Source organism: Nicotiana tomentosiformis, chromosome 3 (genome assembly GCF_000390325.3).
Source record: "Nicotiana tomentosiformis chromosome 3, ASM39032v3, whole genome shotgun sequence".
Lineage (NCBI taxonomy): Eukaryota > Viridiplantae > Streptophyta > Magnoliopsida > Solanales > Solanaceae > Nicotiana > Nicotiana tomentosiformis.
Genome location: NC_090814.1, coordinates 50,134,763 through 50,150,027, shown reverse-complemented (window position 1 = coordinate 50,150,027; position 15,265 = coordinate 50,134,763). Strand labels below are relative to the sequence as shown.

Below are 15,265 nucleotides of genomic sequence, written 5' to 3'. Positions count from 1 at the left end.
AAGACAAGGAAGCAAGGAATAGAAGTAGGGGGAAATAACTCTCAACCTATCAACACTGAGGGATCGGATAGTGATGAGGTGGTGAACAGCCTTGCTGGGGCCTTTGATCCTTCGAATAAAAGTCAACAAGATGAAATAGCTATGCATATCACTGAAGTGATAAACAAAGGAGGCCTTTCACCTAGAGGACCACAATCTACTAAAGACAAGCCTAACAAAGTTAAAGCATCACCTCTCCCACCTCCCAGAGGAAGAGGAAGACCTGCAAAAAAGTCTCAATCTTGATGTTTTCAATGATTAGTACAATCATTTGGAATATAAGAGGAGTGAAATCAAAAGGTGCCTTCGACAAGCTCATTAAACTTGTTAATTTTCACAAAGTTTCTTTTGTGGCACTTCTTGAACCTTTTGTTCATAGCTCTAATTTACAGCAATACAGGAGGAACTTGGGCTTCCAACATGCTATTGCTAACTGTAATGGTAAGATTTGGTGCTTCTGGGATGCATATTATACATGTACTGTCATTAGTAACCACAAACAACAACTGACTTTATCAGTTCAACATGCTATGGTGCAAGACACCTACTGGGTAACCATAGTATATGCAAAGAGAAAGGCCAGAAGGAGAAAGAAATTGTGGCAAAAACTGGAGCAGATAAAGGACATAATTCAAGGTCCATTTTCCATCTTTGGAGACTTCAACTCCATTATGTAAGCCACTGAGAAAAAAGGGGGCAGGCCTCATAGGCTCAGGAAAAGCAGAGACTTTATTAATTGTATGGATGACTGTTGCATGATAGATGCAGGTTACATTGGTAATGACTTCACATGGTCTAATAATAGAAACAGACGTAAAAGAATTAGTGAGAGACTTGACAGAGTGCTCTACAATGATGAGTGGTCTGAATACTTTCCAGTAGTGACCGTCAGGCACCTCCCTTGGACTGGCTCAGACCATAACATGCTACTAATGCAATGCAATACTGTAGAAGCTCCCGCCATCAAGTACTTCAAATTTTTGAACTTTTGGGTACATCAACCTGGTTTTCAGAATATTGTCAAGACAACTTGGGAGGAGGATTTTACTGGAAATGCAATGTGGATCCTCCAACAAAAACTTAAAAAACTTGCTAAACAGTTAAGTGTTTGGTCCAAAAAATACAATTGGCAATGTTTTTGACAAAGTGAAAAGTCTGGAAGACCGGGTAGAAACAATGGAAGCTATCTATGAAGCTGATGATAGTGAGCACAATAGAACCAACCTTCACAACCTTTATGCCGAGCAGATTTACTGGACTAAGGTCCAAACCAATATCTTAAAGCAAAAGGCTAGAGTTAAGTGGGAGGAGGAAGGTGATACTAATTCAAACTTCTTCCATAGTGTTATTAGACAGAGGAGAAAGAGAGCCTATTTACACAGAATCAAGGACAGACAAGGCCACTGGGTCCAAGGGATCGATCAAATCTCAAATGAAGCTATTAATTACTTTAGTAATCTCTTCACTCAGCCTGACACTATACCTAATATGGATATTATTCACAGAATTGAGAAGACAATTTCTGCTGAGGATAACTACTGGATTACCTCTCTTCCTACTATTGAGGAAGTTAAAGATGTTATTTTTGGGATGGATCCTAATTCTGTTGCAGGACCAGATGGTTTTAATGGCTTTTTCTATCAGAACTGCTGGGATGTTATATCATCAGAGGTGGTGGACATGGTTTATGAATTTTTTGCCGGCAAGAAGTTAACCAAATACTATACTCACACTTGTCTTGTACTGATCCCAAAGGTTGAATCTCCCTCTGATTTTTCACAACTCAGACCTATAAGCCTTAGCAATTTCTCTAACAAGATTATCTCCAAAATCATAACTAATATGCTCTCTAGCATGCTTCATAAACTGGTTTCACAAAATCAGTCTGGCTTTATGAAAGGGAGATTGATCACTGAGAACGTGTTGTTAACACAGGAAATTGTTCATAACATAAAAATGAACAATCCATAGGCCAATTTCGTTATCAAACTAGACATGGCTAAGGCATATGATAAAGTTTCTTAGAGCTTCGTCACAGCAGTTTTGAAGCAAATGGGCTTCTCAGACATGTTTGTTGGTATTATATCTAGGCTCATCTCTGATGTGTGGTATTCTATCCTTATTAATGGAACTAGACAAGGCTTGTTTCACTCTACTAGAAATCTTAAACAAGGGGACCCTCTTTCCCCGACCTTATTCATCTTAGCTGCCGAAACCTTAACCAAGGCTCTTAACAGTCTCCATGATAGATAAGGTTATATTGGCTTTTCAATGAACCAGAATGGCCCACATATCAACCATCTATGTTATGCAGATGACCTAGTCATCTTCTCTTCAGGGAATAAGAGATCAATCAAGATGACCATGAATGCACTTCACCAATATGAAGAAGCTTCAGGTCAGGAGATTAGCAAGGAGAAAAGTTTCTTCGTCACTGTCGCTCAAACTCCAAAGCCTAAGAGAAGAATGATAGAAAGAGTCATAGGCTACAAGCATCAATATTTTCCTTTTAAGTATCTAGGTTGCCCTATTTACTGTGGGAGAAAAAACATATTCTACTTCAATGATATAGTTGCTAAGGTTCAGAACAAGATCAAAGGTTAGCAAGGTAACCTATTATCTGTTGGGGATAGAGCCATACTCATCAAGCATGTTCTTCAGTCCCAATCTCTTCATATCTTGGCTGCAATATCACCTCCCAAAACTATTTTCAAGCAATTATAAAAATATTTTGCTGATTGTTTCTTGGGTTATAATGACACAAAAAAGAAGTACCATTGGAGAACGTGGGATAAATTATGCTACCCTACTTCAGAAGGAGGTGCTGGTTTTAAAAGGTTTCATAATATCTCTAAGTCCTTTAATGCAAAGAGATGGTGAAGGCTAAGATCTGAAAATAACCTTCTATCTAGTTTCCTAATGAACAAATACTGTCCGAGAAGCCATCCTATGTCCAAACAAAAACAGAATGGTGACTCTAGCAACTGGAAAGACCTTATGAATATGAGGGAACAAGTTGACAAACATATTATATGGAGAATTCAAGCTGGTAACATATCCTTTTGGTGGGATAACTGGATTGGTTCTGTCCCTCTATACTAGATTCTGCAGCTTCAGTCTAAACCTAGGCATCTTATATTGGATGACTGCATTACAGATGAGGGAACATTGGACCTTGATTTCATAAGTCAATTGGTTCCAGCTGATATCTTAGATAAGATTTTCCAAATTCCAATTGGTGACAGAAGGGAGGCAGATATTGCTATATGGACACCTTCCACTGATGGGAGATTCAATTATTCTACTGCCTTTGAAATTGTAAGACAGAGGAAAGACCAGCTGCATGTATGGATCAATACTTGGCCTAAATATGTTCCTTTTAAAGTTTTTTTTACTTTATGGAGAATTTTAAATAGAAAAATTTATGTTGATAATATCATGTTCAGATTTGGTCTATGCATTGTTTCCCGGTGTTCATGTTGTGTGCCCCTAGGGAAGAGACTATTAATCATCTCTTCCTAGAAAGTGATACTGCTAAAGCACTTTGGAACCTTTGTTATGCTAATCTTGGTCTTACTCCTCATACTCCTTCTCTGAATGGGTGACTTTTTACTTGGATTACCATAAACACTCACAATAAATTTATTAGAACTATGCATCAAATTCTCCCTATATACATTTGTTGGGAGATTTGAAAAGCTAGACGTGCATCTAGATACGGGAATGGTGCCCCCACAATTTATAAAATTTGCCAAGAGATTCTTTTTCATATTAAAATCCACCTTAACAAGATAGGTGCTAGGGTGGATTTAAGGTGGAATTGGTATAACCTCTGCACACATTTGGATAATGTCAGACCTTCCCTCATCTCCACTCCTGTTACTTGGGGAAAACCCCCAAAATAATTGGATCAAAATTAATTCTGATGGTAGCAGTAACTCTGGGAATCTCTTAGCTTGCATTAGAGGTATTGTTAGAGATAGAAATGGTAGTTTGATTATGACTTTTGCTAAAAAACTACATTTCTGCACTAACAACACTGCTGAATTGTCGGCAACTTTTTTTGCTATTTCTTGGTGTATTGCTAACAATTACATGAATATTATTTTGGAGTTGGATTCTCTGTTGGTGGTCAATATGATCCAAGGACACAGTAACATTCCGTGGAAATTCTATCATCAAATCAGAGACATGCAAGGCATGATTCAATCCCTCCAAGTTACAGTCCAACACTGCTATAGAGAAGCTAACTCTGTAGCAGATGCTCTGGCTAAGTATGGTAGCAAACTTCAACAACATAATGAAGCGATCTTCTCAACCTTATCAGAACTTCCTAGGGAAGCCAGAAGATGTTTCATGATGGATCAAATGGAGGTGCCTAACTTCAGAATCAGGCAGGCTAAGAGAAGAAACTCAAATGTCATATGACTCTTTATTTATGATAATTAGCATAATCTTTCTGCAGTTCTTTATGACACATGAGGTTCCAAGAATCTTTGTAGTGCAAAGGGATCTTTTGATAAGTTTTAACATCTTCCGTAGAGGACTCACCATTTACTCCTTCCCTTAGTCTAGCACTAGGAAAACAATTATGTGCTGGTAGGAACAAACTTCTAATTAGAATCTCTATTTTTTGGAAGTTACTCTTTTCTACAATGCGATTATATTCAGCACAAATGTAATTTTTGAGGAGGTAAGGTTACCTATGTCCCCCTCCTACATGTACGCTTTTTTAGTCCCTTAACAAACAAGGTAGGGGTCAATGCCTAACCCCCAATCACCATGGGAGGTGAAAGCCGGGGTGAATGAAGTTTAATTTTTTTTTTTAAATGTTATATTAAATAATCCTATAAATAATTACAGTAGTACATCAAAATTCGTGTTGTTTCCAGTCCAAACGACCATATGCATAAAAACATGTCAAATCTTGGCTTTTATTTGAGGACTAAAAGAGCCATGTTTTTAGTTTGGAAGTGTAAAAAATATTTTCAAAGTGGTCACATCTCACATGCCTAAGGTCCAATAGCATAAGAAAAAGATATATAGTAGTATCTCATGAATTATGTCCCATGTGCAGACACCCTCGACTCCAGCCAAGGGCAACCCCTGATGACACGTGGACATGTACACTTGGCCTTTGATAAAAAGTCATGATCCACTCCACGTGAAGTCCCCTCTCCTTTTGTTTTCTTGGCACACTATGGAGGGGACCTCTCTTTTACTTCTTATCCATAGCAAAATTTGGCACCAAACTAATCAAAGGTACAATTTTCTATCATTGGATTAGAAATTAACTCTCCTCCTTTGGAGGAGGAAGTGTACTGCATACATTATTAAATTTTATGTCACAGATTTAGATTGTCACTTTCAAAATTAATAAGGTTGTTGAAGCTTGCAGAGGTTGAAGTAGATGTCATATTTTTAATCATATATAATAATGATTGCAATCATCATTTGACTGCAAAAGGATATTAAGTAGATTTGATTATTTTTGTCTCATTGGTGTTTAGTTTACTGTATTATTTTTGTTGATTTAATTAAATATGGTTTGTGAATAGAAACTCTGAAAAGTTTACCTGAACTTATTGTTAAGGAAACATTTGATCGTACACAATATTTACACTAATCTAATATATATATATATATATATATATATATATATATATATATATATATATATATATATATATATATTCACTAGCTATCATGATTGAATGTTACGTATTTTCAACTTAATATTTTGACTCAAAAGGTCAGACTATTGAATTTGATGGTATATCGAGTGTTAATAATTATTTTTCTTTATAATTAACATATTGAAAGAGTACAATAGATTTTGATTTGTCTGACAATAGTTGTTTAGATAAAATAAAACAAGATCCCAAAAACCTGTTCATAGATCAAATGGCTCTTGAACCACTACTCATAAAGTAAAAAATAAACTTAATGATATTCTAACTGAAGCTCTTTTTTCCCTTTCCCTCAAAGCTTGGACTATAATATACTTTTGGTAAAAACGCTTTTATTCAATTACAAATACAAAGTACTTTCATTAAACATGTTTTGCCGAAAACAATTTCATATGATCACTTACAATTTGAGTAAAAGAGAATAATCTTATAAAAATCTCCTACGTTTTAGTATTTATCAATCATTTGCCCTAAACATATATTTTTCCTCTCTTGTTGGCCATTTAATTTCTTAGTAAAATAATAATGTGTTAGTGGCAAAGGTTAAAGGGTACTTCAATAATTAACTTGAAAGAAATATATCATCGAGTATTCCTTGATCACATGAAATTATGACTTGCAACAACCTTGTACTCATCATTGAATATCTTATCAGACCTCAACATAGATCTGTTGTTCAGCCATCTATGCATTCAACTCCCAAACAAGTGACCCTATGTATGCAAAGTTACCTTCATTTTTCTACAAAAGTGATGAAATAATTTTCCTTTTTCTTTTCCTTTTGACATCCAAGTCTAATATTACATCATGAAATCCTTGCCAATTTTGGTCATAGTTATATATACGTCACACCCCAAAGAAAAACAAAATTCCTCGCACAAAGAATAAGGAAGTGAAAGAAGGAGAAGTACTATTATATATTATAGAATGTTTCTCTCTAGATTGAATTTTTGCTTTCTTGGTTCATTTGACAAAAAGAACATTCAACTCAAAACTTAGAGCCTGGTTGTGAATATATATAACCAAACTTATAGTAGAATTGATGGGGACTTCACCTTACCTCCTTGTTCCTATCTATACATTGAAGATAATTTTCTAAGTAAGCTCACAAAATTTTCAGCTATGAAAGGCTTCCAATTACTAACCAATGCAACCTTACATCAAGGAACATCAAAATGAATAACTTTTGGTTCGCTATTTTGATCATGATTTTCCTATCCCCAAATGAAAAGGTACGTATTTCTCGTTGGCCAACTATGGACGAGGAGGGATCACATCGAATAGCGAACCAAAAGTTATATTTTCAGGAGTATCCTATTAAAATGGACCTTTCCTCTCCCCGCTCATTTCCTTAGGTGGCGAAAAAGTGATCGTCGGATGGTTCATTTAAACTATATATTCTATTTGTATTAATTCTTCATACTTGAAAATTTCGGAATATAAATAATACATTAAGAAATGCGATTTTTATATTCAGCCAATTCCAAAAGCATTACAAAATGAAGGGGGATCGAAAGAACATACGAAACTTAATTACTTTATTCCACAGCCATACTTGGGAACTATTTCTTAAACCCTAAAAACTTAAAATAACCAAATGAACTCAAACTATATATAGAAGTCATTTTAGACATTTCACTCACCAACGATGGAATCTAGGACTCATTGCAACCAAATCAAAGCACACGGGAAGAAACCAACCTCATCCCAAGAAGTAAGACAAAAACAAACCCTAGCTAGCTAGCTTTCCTATACAAAGATGACATCTAATAAATTCAAACATCTCTAACATGGAAAACATTAGGGTTTTTAACGACGATATCGTACATGTGAATGGAGTTGAACTTGGAAAAATCCTTAGGAAGTGAAATTAAGTCGATGGTAGAATGCTTGTGGAATTGGAAGAGTTCAGGGTCACCTCCATAATACCTTTCCCATCCCAAACCATTGAGAATTCTTTCAAGAGAACAATATGATGAGACCACTTGCCCTGTTGGTAAGTGTACCAAAACCTTTCTTCTTCTTTGACCTTGCTCTGATGATGGATTTTCTACCAAACGGAAAACCCCATTCTTGAATACCCAAACTCCAGACATTTTTCTACAAATTCTTATAATGAGTTATATGGAAGAAGTTAGAACTAGTTAGGTTTTCTTGAACAGTGTAGGAGAAGAAAGAAATGGATTTGAGTTACTTGAAAGGGAGAAAGATTTGGAGGGTATTTATATAACTGACGGGGTAGATAAAACAAGGGGAAAATACTCTCTGAAGTGGGATGAAAAGATAGGTGTAAGTGATGATAGGCTTGTTTAGCTTTAGTGTAGAATCTAGATATTGTGGGACCTTCTTTGTTAAAATTCCAAGAGACAAAGACACCATGGGTATGATTTAGAGCCCACGTACTATCCCACATTAGCTATGTGGTTGGAGGGGTGGAGAATCAAGGGTTAAGAATAGAATCTTGTTTGGTGTCAAACTCCTTTTAATTGATTAAGAGTTTGAGTTATATGTATAAACGGCAAAATAATTATATTATTAAGTTATTTAAAATATAATTATATGTACTCTTTAATAATTTTAGTTTGCAATTTAGAAAGGTGCTAGTTAGTCTGTTATAACAAATTAAAAATTACACTGATAGGTTCGCATATATAACATAAATTCTTTTTATTTACTACTTTTTCCTATGTATTCTCAAATATAAGTAATGAGTTTGAGCTACTTTATTCGTTTGGAGGAACGTTTCTCTTTTTTTCAAAAGTAGAAAGCACAAGGGAATCTTGGCTAGCATTGGGACATGGTGGCGCATTACATATGGATTTAATTGTTAATCTTAAGATATGTAAATTAACTATTTTATAAAATCAAATGAATAGTGCCCACTTTATCACGTGTGATACACGTGAAGATATTATTATTATAAAGATAGAGAGAGATATTTGGAAAAGCAAGCTTTGAGATTATGACTACTCATCATTGGGAATTATCAATCCTAGTTTCGAACAAATATTTTTTCTGTATGTTTCCATCAGTTTTTGATGTATTTAGGACCTAGATTCTTTGTTTATATCAATATAAGGGACTCCATTTCATTGCTTATTGTCTTATTATAATTCTTTTTTTAATTACAGTGTCTTATTTTAATGCATCTAAGCAGGTCTTCACTAACTTAAAATCAGTGGCGGAGCCAAAATTTCTCCCAAGGGGAGTCAAAATATAAATAAATAAACATATGAAAAAAATTAAGAGGAGTAAACACAGAGTATATATACATAAAAATAAAATATTTAACCTATCTATGCGATATAATTTCCCGACGAAGGGGTGTCATTTGACTCCCCTTGCCAATGAGTGGCTCTGCCACTGCCTAAAACCTTTACACTCGGTGTATCATTTTATCGGGCGGCTCAATAAATTTAGGGTTTTAAAGCGCAAACTTCTACGAAAGGTCTCAGTTCTTTTTAAGGATATTTATACAATTAGCCGGACATAATCACTATTTACTTTACTAATTAGTATTTGTAAATTATATGTTGGTTATATGCTTTTATACATATTATACATGAATTATACATCGGTCGGCTATTTAGTTTAGTTTTTCCTTTTTTGAGAAACAAATCCTATAAAATCTTATTTAAACTTTATTTTCTAGCTTTTTGAGATACATGGTTCATAAAAAATTTATAATCAACTTCTTCAAATAAATCTTTTCAATCTTGAAAATATATCTAACCCATTTATTCTCTCTCGATACATTGTTGTCTGGGTAATAGTTTAATAATTTTAATTAGAAAAAAAATCCGCTAAAGCAATTATTACAGAAACTATTAACATTATTCGCTAAGCAATATATATAGGTATTTGAAAAAGAAACAATCTTTTTTTCAATATTAAATAATGTATCTTTTAAGAAATATTAACATATACAAATACTAACTATTAAGAAATTTGGGGGCCCTACAAATTGTGGGGTCTAAAGCAGTTGCTTTACATCCTTTACCCATAAGTCACCCCTGGGTAGACTTAAAACTTTATTATGTAATATTTGTATTATTTGAACTTAAATTGTTAGTTTAATTACTTTTAATTATAATTAAAATTTGATTAGGGAATTATGTTAGGCTGAGCTTCATTACCTTGAGTTATGGGTGGAATACTTGATTGTCGGTAAAAAGTATGCTTTCTTTATATGCCCATCCTTATGTTGTAATTATTTGACCCGTAGTTCGAAGAGTATATCTATTCCTGTGGATCGGGCCCTACGAGCTCGACAATATATTTGAGATGCATCCATGTATTGAGCCGCACGACCTCGGCAGTGGATGTACACGACTATTATAGATCGGGACGTACGACCTCGGCATAACTCGTGTGTAACATCGGTAGAAGTCTGAATATTCATGAGATTTTCCCTTTTGATTTGTGACTTGGTATTTACATGATATTTCTTATTTATTTGAGATAACACCTGATATTTGAGGAATTCATATTGTCATTAAGTTGGAGCTAGGATTATGTTAGTTACCGTTCTTACCTCATTATTACCGTTGTGTTTCATATCTACTTATAATTTATTACACTGATTTATTGGACCACTAATAAATGTCATGTCGACCCCTCGTCACTGCTTCTCCGGGGTTAGGCTAGATACTTACTAGGTACACGTTGATTTACGTACTCATACTACACTTCTTCACTGATTGTGCATGTACTTTTGGTGGTCATTTGGGAGCATGGGCGCAGCTGTTGAGGGGACTTTATAGTGAGCTACATTCTATGTTACGGTCTGCAGCACACGGAGTCTCCATCATATTCATTTATTTTGTCATATCTATTTTACATTCTAGACAGATATTGTATTAGTAGTGTACTCCCTAGTAGATGCTCATGCACTTGTGACACCGGATTTTGGGGATTTAAATTTTTTTTCTTGGTTGTATTCCTCTATGATTTTCTGGTTTATATTTTTGCCTTAGTCGGATATTTAAAATATTAATATCTATATTTTCTATAACAATTAGAGCGATTTAAACTCCTTATTTCTTTAATTGCTCCGAAATGTATTTTGGTTTAACTATTAATGTGTTGATATATTTGTTGGTCTGACTAGCGATGGTGTTGGACGTCATCACGACCTATAATGGGATTGAGTTCAAAATATCAACTTACCTCGGTCTAAGCAAGCCTTAGCCCTCCAAAATAACCTTTATACATCCTGAATCTACCAAAAACTCCAATCCATAAGGCTATTAGACTCAAATCCATAATTAAAATCTCGATCAAAGTCAAAGTCAACCCCAAACTCTCATGGTCAAACTACAAAACCAAAGTGAATATTGGGTTACCAATAATGTCACAAGTCCAAAGTTGTACTTAGATTTTTATTTGAAGTCCATTTTTGTACCTAGATATTAAACTAGGTGATCTAAGGTGTATGTCAAAATTACCCAATTTTACCCTTTAAATCCATGTTCAAATAATAGACCTTAAGTTAGATTCATGATATAAACCCAAAGTTGTGTAAAGATCATTTATTCCAAGCTTGTGGTGAAAATCTAGCTCAATCTCCCTTTTGGCCAAGCTTTGAAGTTCTTAAAATGGTGTAGAATAAAATAAAATCATAAAATGAGACTGTTTATACTTAGCTGAAAATTTATCCTAGCAATTATAGGGGTGTGACGCACTAGAATCGCACAGGCTGGATGTAGTGCGAAGCCAAAGCCTGCAACCTTGCAATTTTTCGCTATTCTTTCCAATTTCACCTGAATGTACCGAACTCACTTGAGCCCCTCGAAATATATATTCCACTTATCTTTTCCCAACAAGGTATATTTGTAGCCCAACCTATCACGCACATCGTTGGTCAGGCCTAATTGGCCTTCTTGTATCGTGAGACTGCCATGCGAGACCCTTAGACTTTCATATTAGGTGTTCGCATTGGCCCCATGATGGCCTCTAGAAGTGTAACCAAAATTTTGTATTTGGGTAGATCATTTTTCTTGTTGTAGCCTCGTCGTGTGTGATCTTATCCCAAGAAAGTGTTACCTTTGTGCGTTACTCTCATGCTGCGCAAGCAACATAAATAATTTTATGGGTTTTTACAAACTTATTTTTAGTATTATGACCCTATCATTGTGTTTACACATGAGAGATTTACTTTTACACATAAGAGATCTAAAAAAGATTTTTTAGTAATTTTAACATTGTAAATGGACACGAAGGCCTATTTCCTCCAAAAGGGCGAGTGGACAACATCAAGATAACAACCAACACCTGTATAGGGTAAATCAGTTCATATTAAATGCTCGAATGATAACATGACACGTGGAACCGGAGGCAGATGAAAGATGAAGCGAGTAGAAACCAAGACCGAGGACAACAGCTTTGGTTGGCACTGGGTAGATCCCGAAGGGAACATAATGGACGGGAGAAAATGAATATTTCACATTAGATGACATTCAATGAAGAGTATTCCTCAATATTATATACACAGACGTTACAGAGAATTTTGGCATTCATAGCCTGCCGTTACGTATTCATCAATGGCCCCCATTATTGTCATTTAAGAAGGGTTTGATCCTAGGACCTTGTTCCCTAGGTGTAACTATAAATAGTGGTTTCAACAACCATTGTAAGGGGAAAAATTCTAACAAACTTATGCTATACATTATTTCCAAACTAAATAATACTTTATTTTCTGTCTAACATTGTTCTTATTGCTGCCTTCAGAGGCCTTGCTCTCGGAACCAGGGTATCTGCTATTTATCTCGATTTCAATGCTAAGCCTTGCATTTTATTTAATTCATCTATCATTTTCGGATCAAATCAGTTCGCTTGTCTATAAATCACATAACAAATTCAACTGTATCATTTTACGGGTATACAGTTTGACGCCCACCGTGGGGCTTAGACAACTGCGTAATTGAGTTAATCCTTGCATCTACTATAACGTGTTTAATTCTTTGTTCCATAGCAAACATTGAAAATGGCAGATAATGATGTCAACATCACACACAACGTTGAGGCGCAAGAAAATCTACCTTAACATGAGGATTCGATGAGTGACATCCACAACGAGGAGGACGTAGCAACTCCTGTCCATGGCAGACGTTATCCCGGGGCATGTGCGGGAGACAACTCCTGATGACGCCGAGGACGAGCACATTGCGAAAACAGTAAGGATCTTGAGGGAGCAGCAAAAGTACATTATGGACCATCTCTCAAGGCAAGACCAGGCCATGACGGAACTAAAGCAAGCATTGTCAGGTGCTTCCAAGGAGAGTCTGAATTGTTGTGCGAGTTCATGATCAGGTTCCAGAAAGAAAGGATGATGTTACCGGTCGTGCCACATGAATGGGCAGTTGAGGAATTTACTAAGGGGTTGAACCAGAGGAACTCAGATATTTTCCGGAAGCTCAAAGAAAGCTTGCTCAAGTTCCAAGCAATCACATGGGCGAGTGTCCATAACCGCTATGAATCAAAGATAAGGATAGAAGATGATCAACTCGGGTTCCCAGCATCAACCAAAGGTCAGAATCAAGAAAAGAATAGGGATAAATCTAAAGATGACTTTGATGCAGATCGGCGGTAATCTAGGGGTCGTTTCTTGTCCTAAGAGAGGGTTGAAGGACGCAACAACAAGGGATTCTAGTCGGTAGATAGGTTCTCCCCCGATAGAAGGGTTGACCGTAGCCGAAACAACAAGTCGTTGCAGGACAAAGAGGTATTGAGTTCCCGAAAATCCACTTATCCCAGGCTGTCCGAGTATAATTTCAATGTCAGCGTAGTGGAGCTGGTATCAGTGATGAGGAACATTAAGGAAGCACGATTCTCGAGGCTGATGAGATTCGATCCCAGAAAGAGGGATCCTAATTTTTGGTATGAATATATGGGACTAATGGCCACCGAACTGGAGACTTCAGACATCTGCGCGAGGAGGTAGCAACATTGTTGAAAAAAGGCCATCTCGGGGAATTCTTAAGCGATCGGGCTAAGAACAACTACGGCTAGCTAATGCAACTCGATGGTTAAATTCATTAATGATAGATCTGAGTTGGAATCACTTACCCCGATTAAACAGATGAAAAATCCTTCGAAAATTACTTAAATACGAATTCCGTAGCTCCAAAAATGGTGAAATGAACTTTGAGTAAGAAATGGAGTCTATTTATACAAAAAGGCTAAACTCAGGCTGACAATTTATTGGTTGGTTTCAGTTGTGATAGTATTGTCACTCTTAGTAAAAGGCTAAACTCAGGCTAGTATCATTAATGAATTTAACCATCAACTTTACCTTTGAAACAAGGATTAAGGTAAAATCAAAAGATATTTTGGAGAAAACCTAGGATCAGTTTTTTATATAAATGTCCAAATGACAAACAGTTTGTACTTTTGGAAACTAAACTCAAAATACTATAATTTTTGTGTTTGGATCATCTCCAAGTTAGTTATGAAGTGGAAGATATACTCTTGTGAAATCAGGGCAAATATAAAAGACCATGTTTAGCGGTCCTTATCTTTCCTAGACTTGCTCCAAACATGCCGAAACTCATCTGATCCCCCAGGATCCCCTCCAAACCATTTAAACAAGTTCAAAATCCCTCTATGAACTTATCCAAAAGGTCAAAATGCCAAACGAAGTGCAACAACTCAAAATGATACCTAAGTCGTCTTAAAAACCTTAAAGTTCCAATTTTATGTAATGTTGAGACACCATCAAACCTCTCGGGACTAAAACCAACCATTTACATAAGTCTAAAAATATGATATGAACCTACCTAAGATCTCGTAATGTGAATCGAAGAGCGACTACTCAAATTGAGGCTTAAAGTTAATTTGTGAAATTCTTAAGCTCACTAGTTGCATGCAATAGTTCGAACTCATCCCGAGCCTCCTGAGACTCAAACTAAGCATGAATACAAGTTCAAGTACAATATATGAACTAGTAGCAGTGGCGGATCCAAGTGGTGACTAGCGGGTTAAACTGAACCCGCTTCACAAAAAAATAATACTGTGTATATGTATAAATTAGGATTAAAGTTGTGTAAATTTTGCATAAATATTTTATTTGAACCCACTTGACAACTATTAATTTACCACTAAATTTATATACTTCTAAGATTGAACCCGCTTGCACAAAATCTTGGGTCCGTTACTGACTAGTAGGAAGCCTTGACTCAAACAAATAAATATAAATGCTCAAAAGGAGGGATTAGGTTGCTATAATAACAATCATTTAACATATAATAAGCGTAAATTTATCTTAATAAATTCAAAATTTTGCGGGCCGCTACAAATGTTGTTCGTACGCAAGTTTTTAGTTATGTTGAGTTTAAAAGAACTCAACTGTTTGTGTGTTGTGGTTAGGCTCCCTAGGAGGTGTAGCATCCTCTTATGCACCGGTCGTGGCCCAAAATTGGACCGTGACAGTATGAGAAAACAGAGACATATCGATTGACATGGTGAATTTCATTTTCTGTTTTTTTTTTTTTGTGAGGAAAAGTAGGATTGTCAATGGTTCGGCTCGACTAGTTATT

General features: G+C 35.7%; 1 protein-coding gene across 1 annotated transcript; it reads right to left on the bottom strand.

Annotated features, from left to right (window-relative positions):
* Positions 1–7,175: 7,175 nt before the first annotated feature.
* LOC104103851 (flowering-promoting factor 1-like) lies at positions 7,176–7,934 on the bottom strand. The gene has a single exon (XM_009611791.4). It carries the CDS (start codon positions 7,823–7,825, stop codon positions 7,505–7,507), a length of 321 nt encoding a protein of 106 aa, XP_009610086.1. The 5' UTR covers positions 7,826–7,934; the 3' UTR covers positions 7,176–7,504.
* Positions 7,935–15,265: the final 7,331 nt, after the last annotated feature.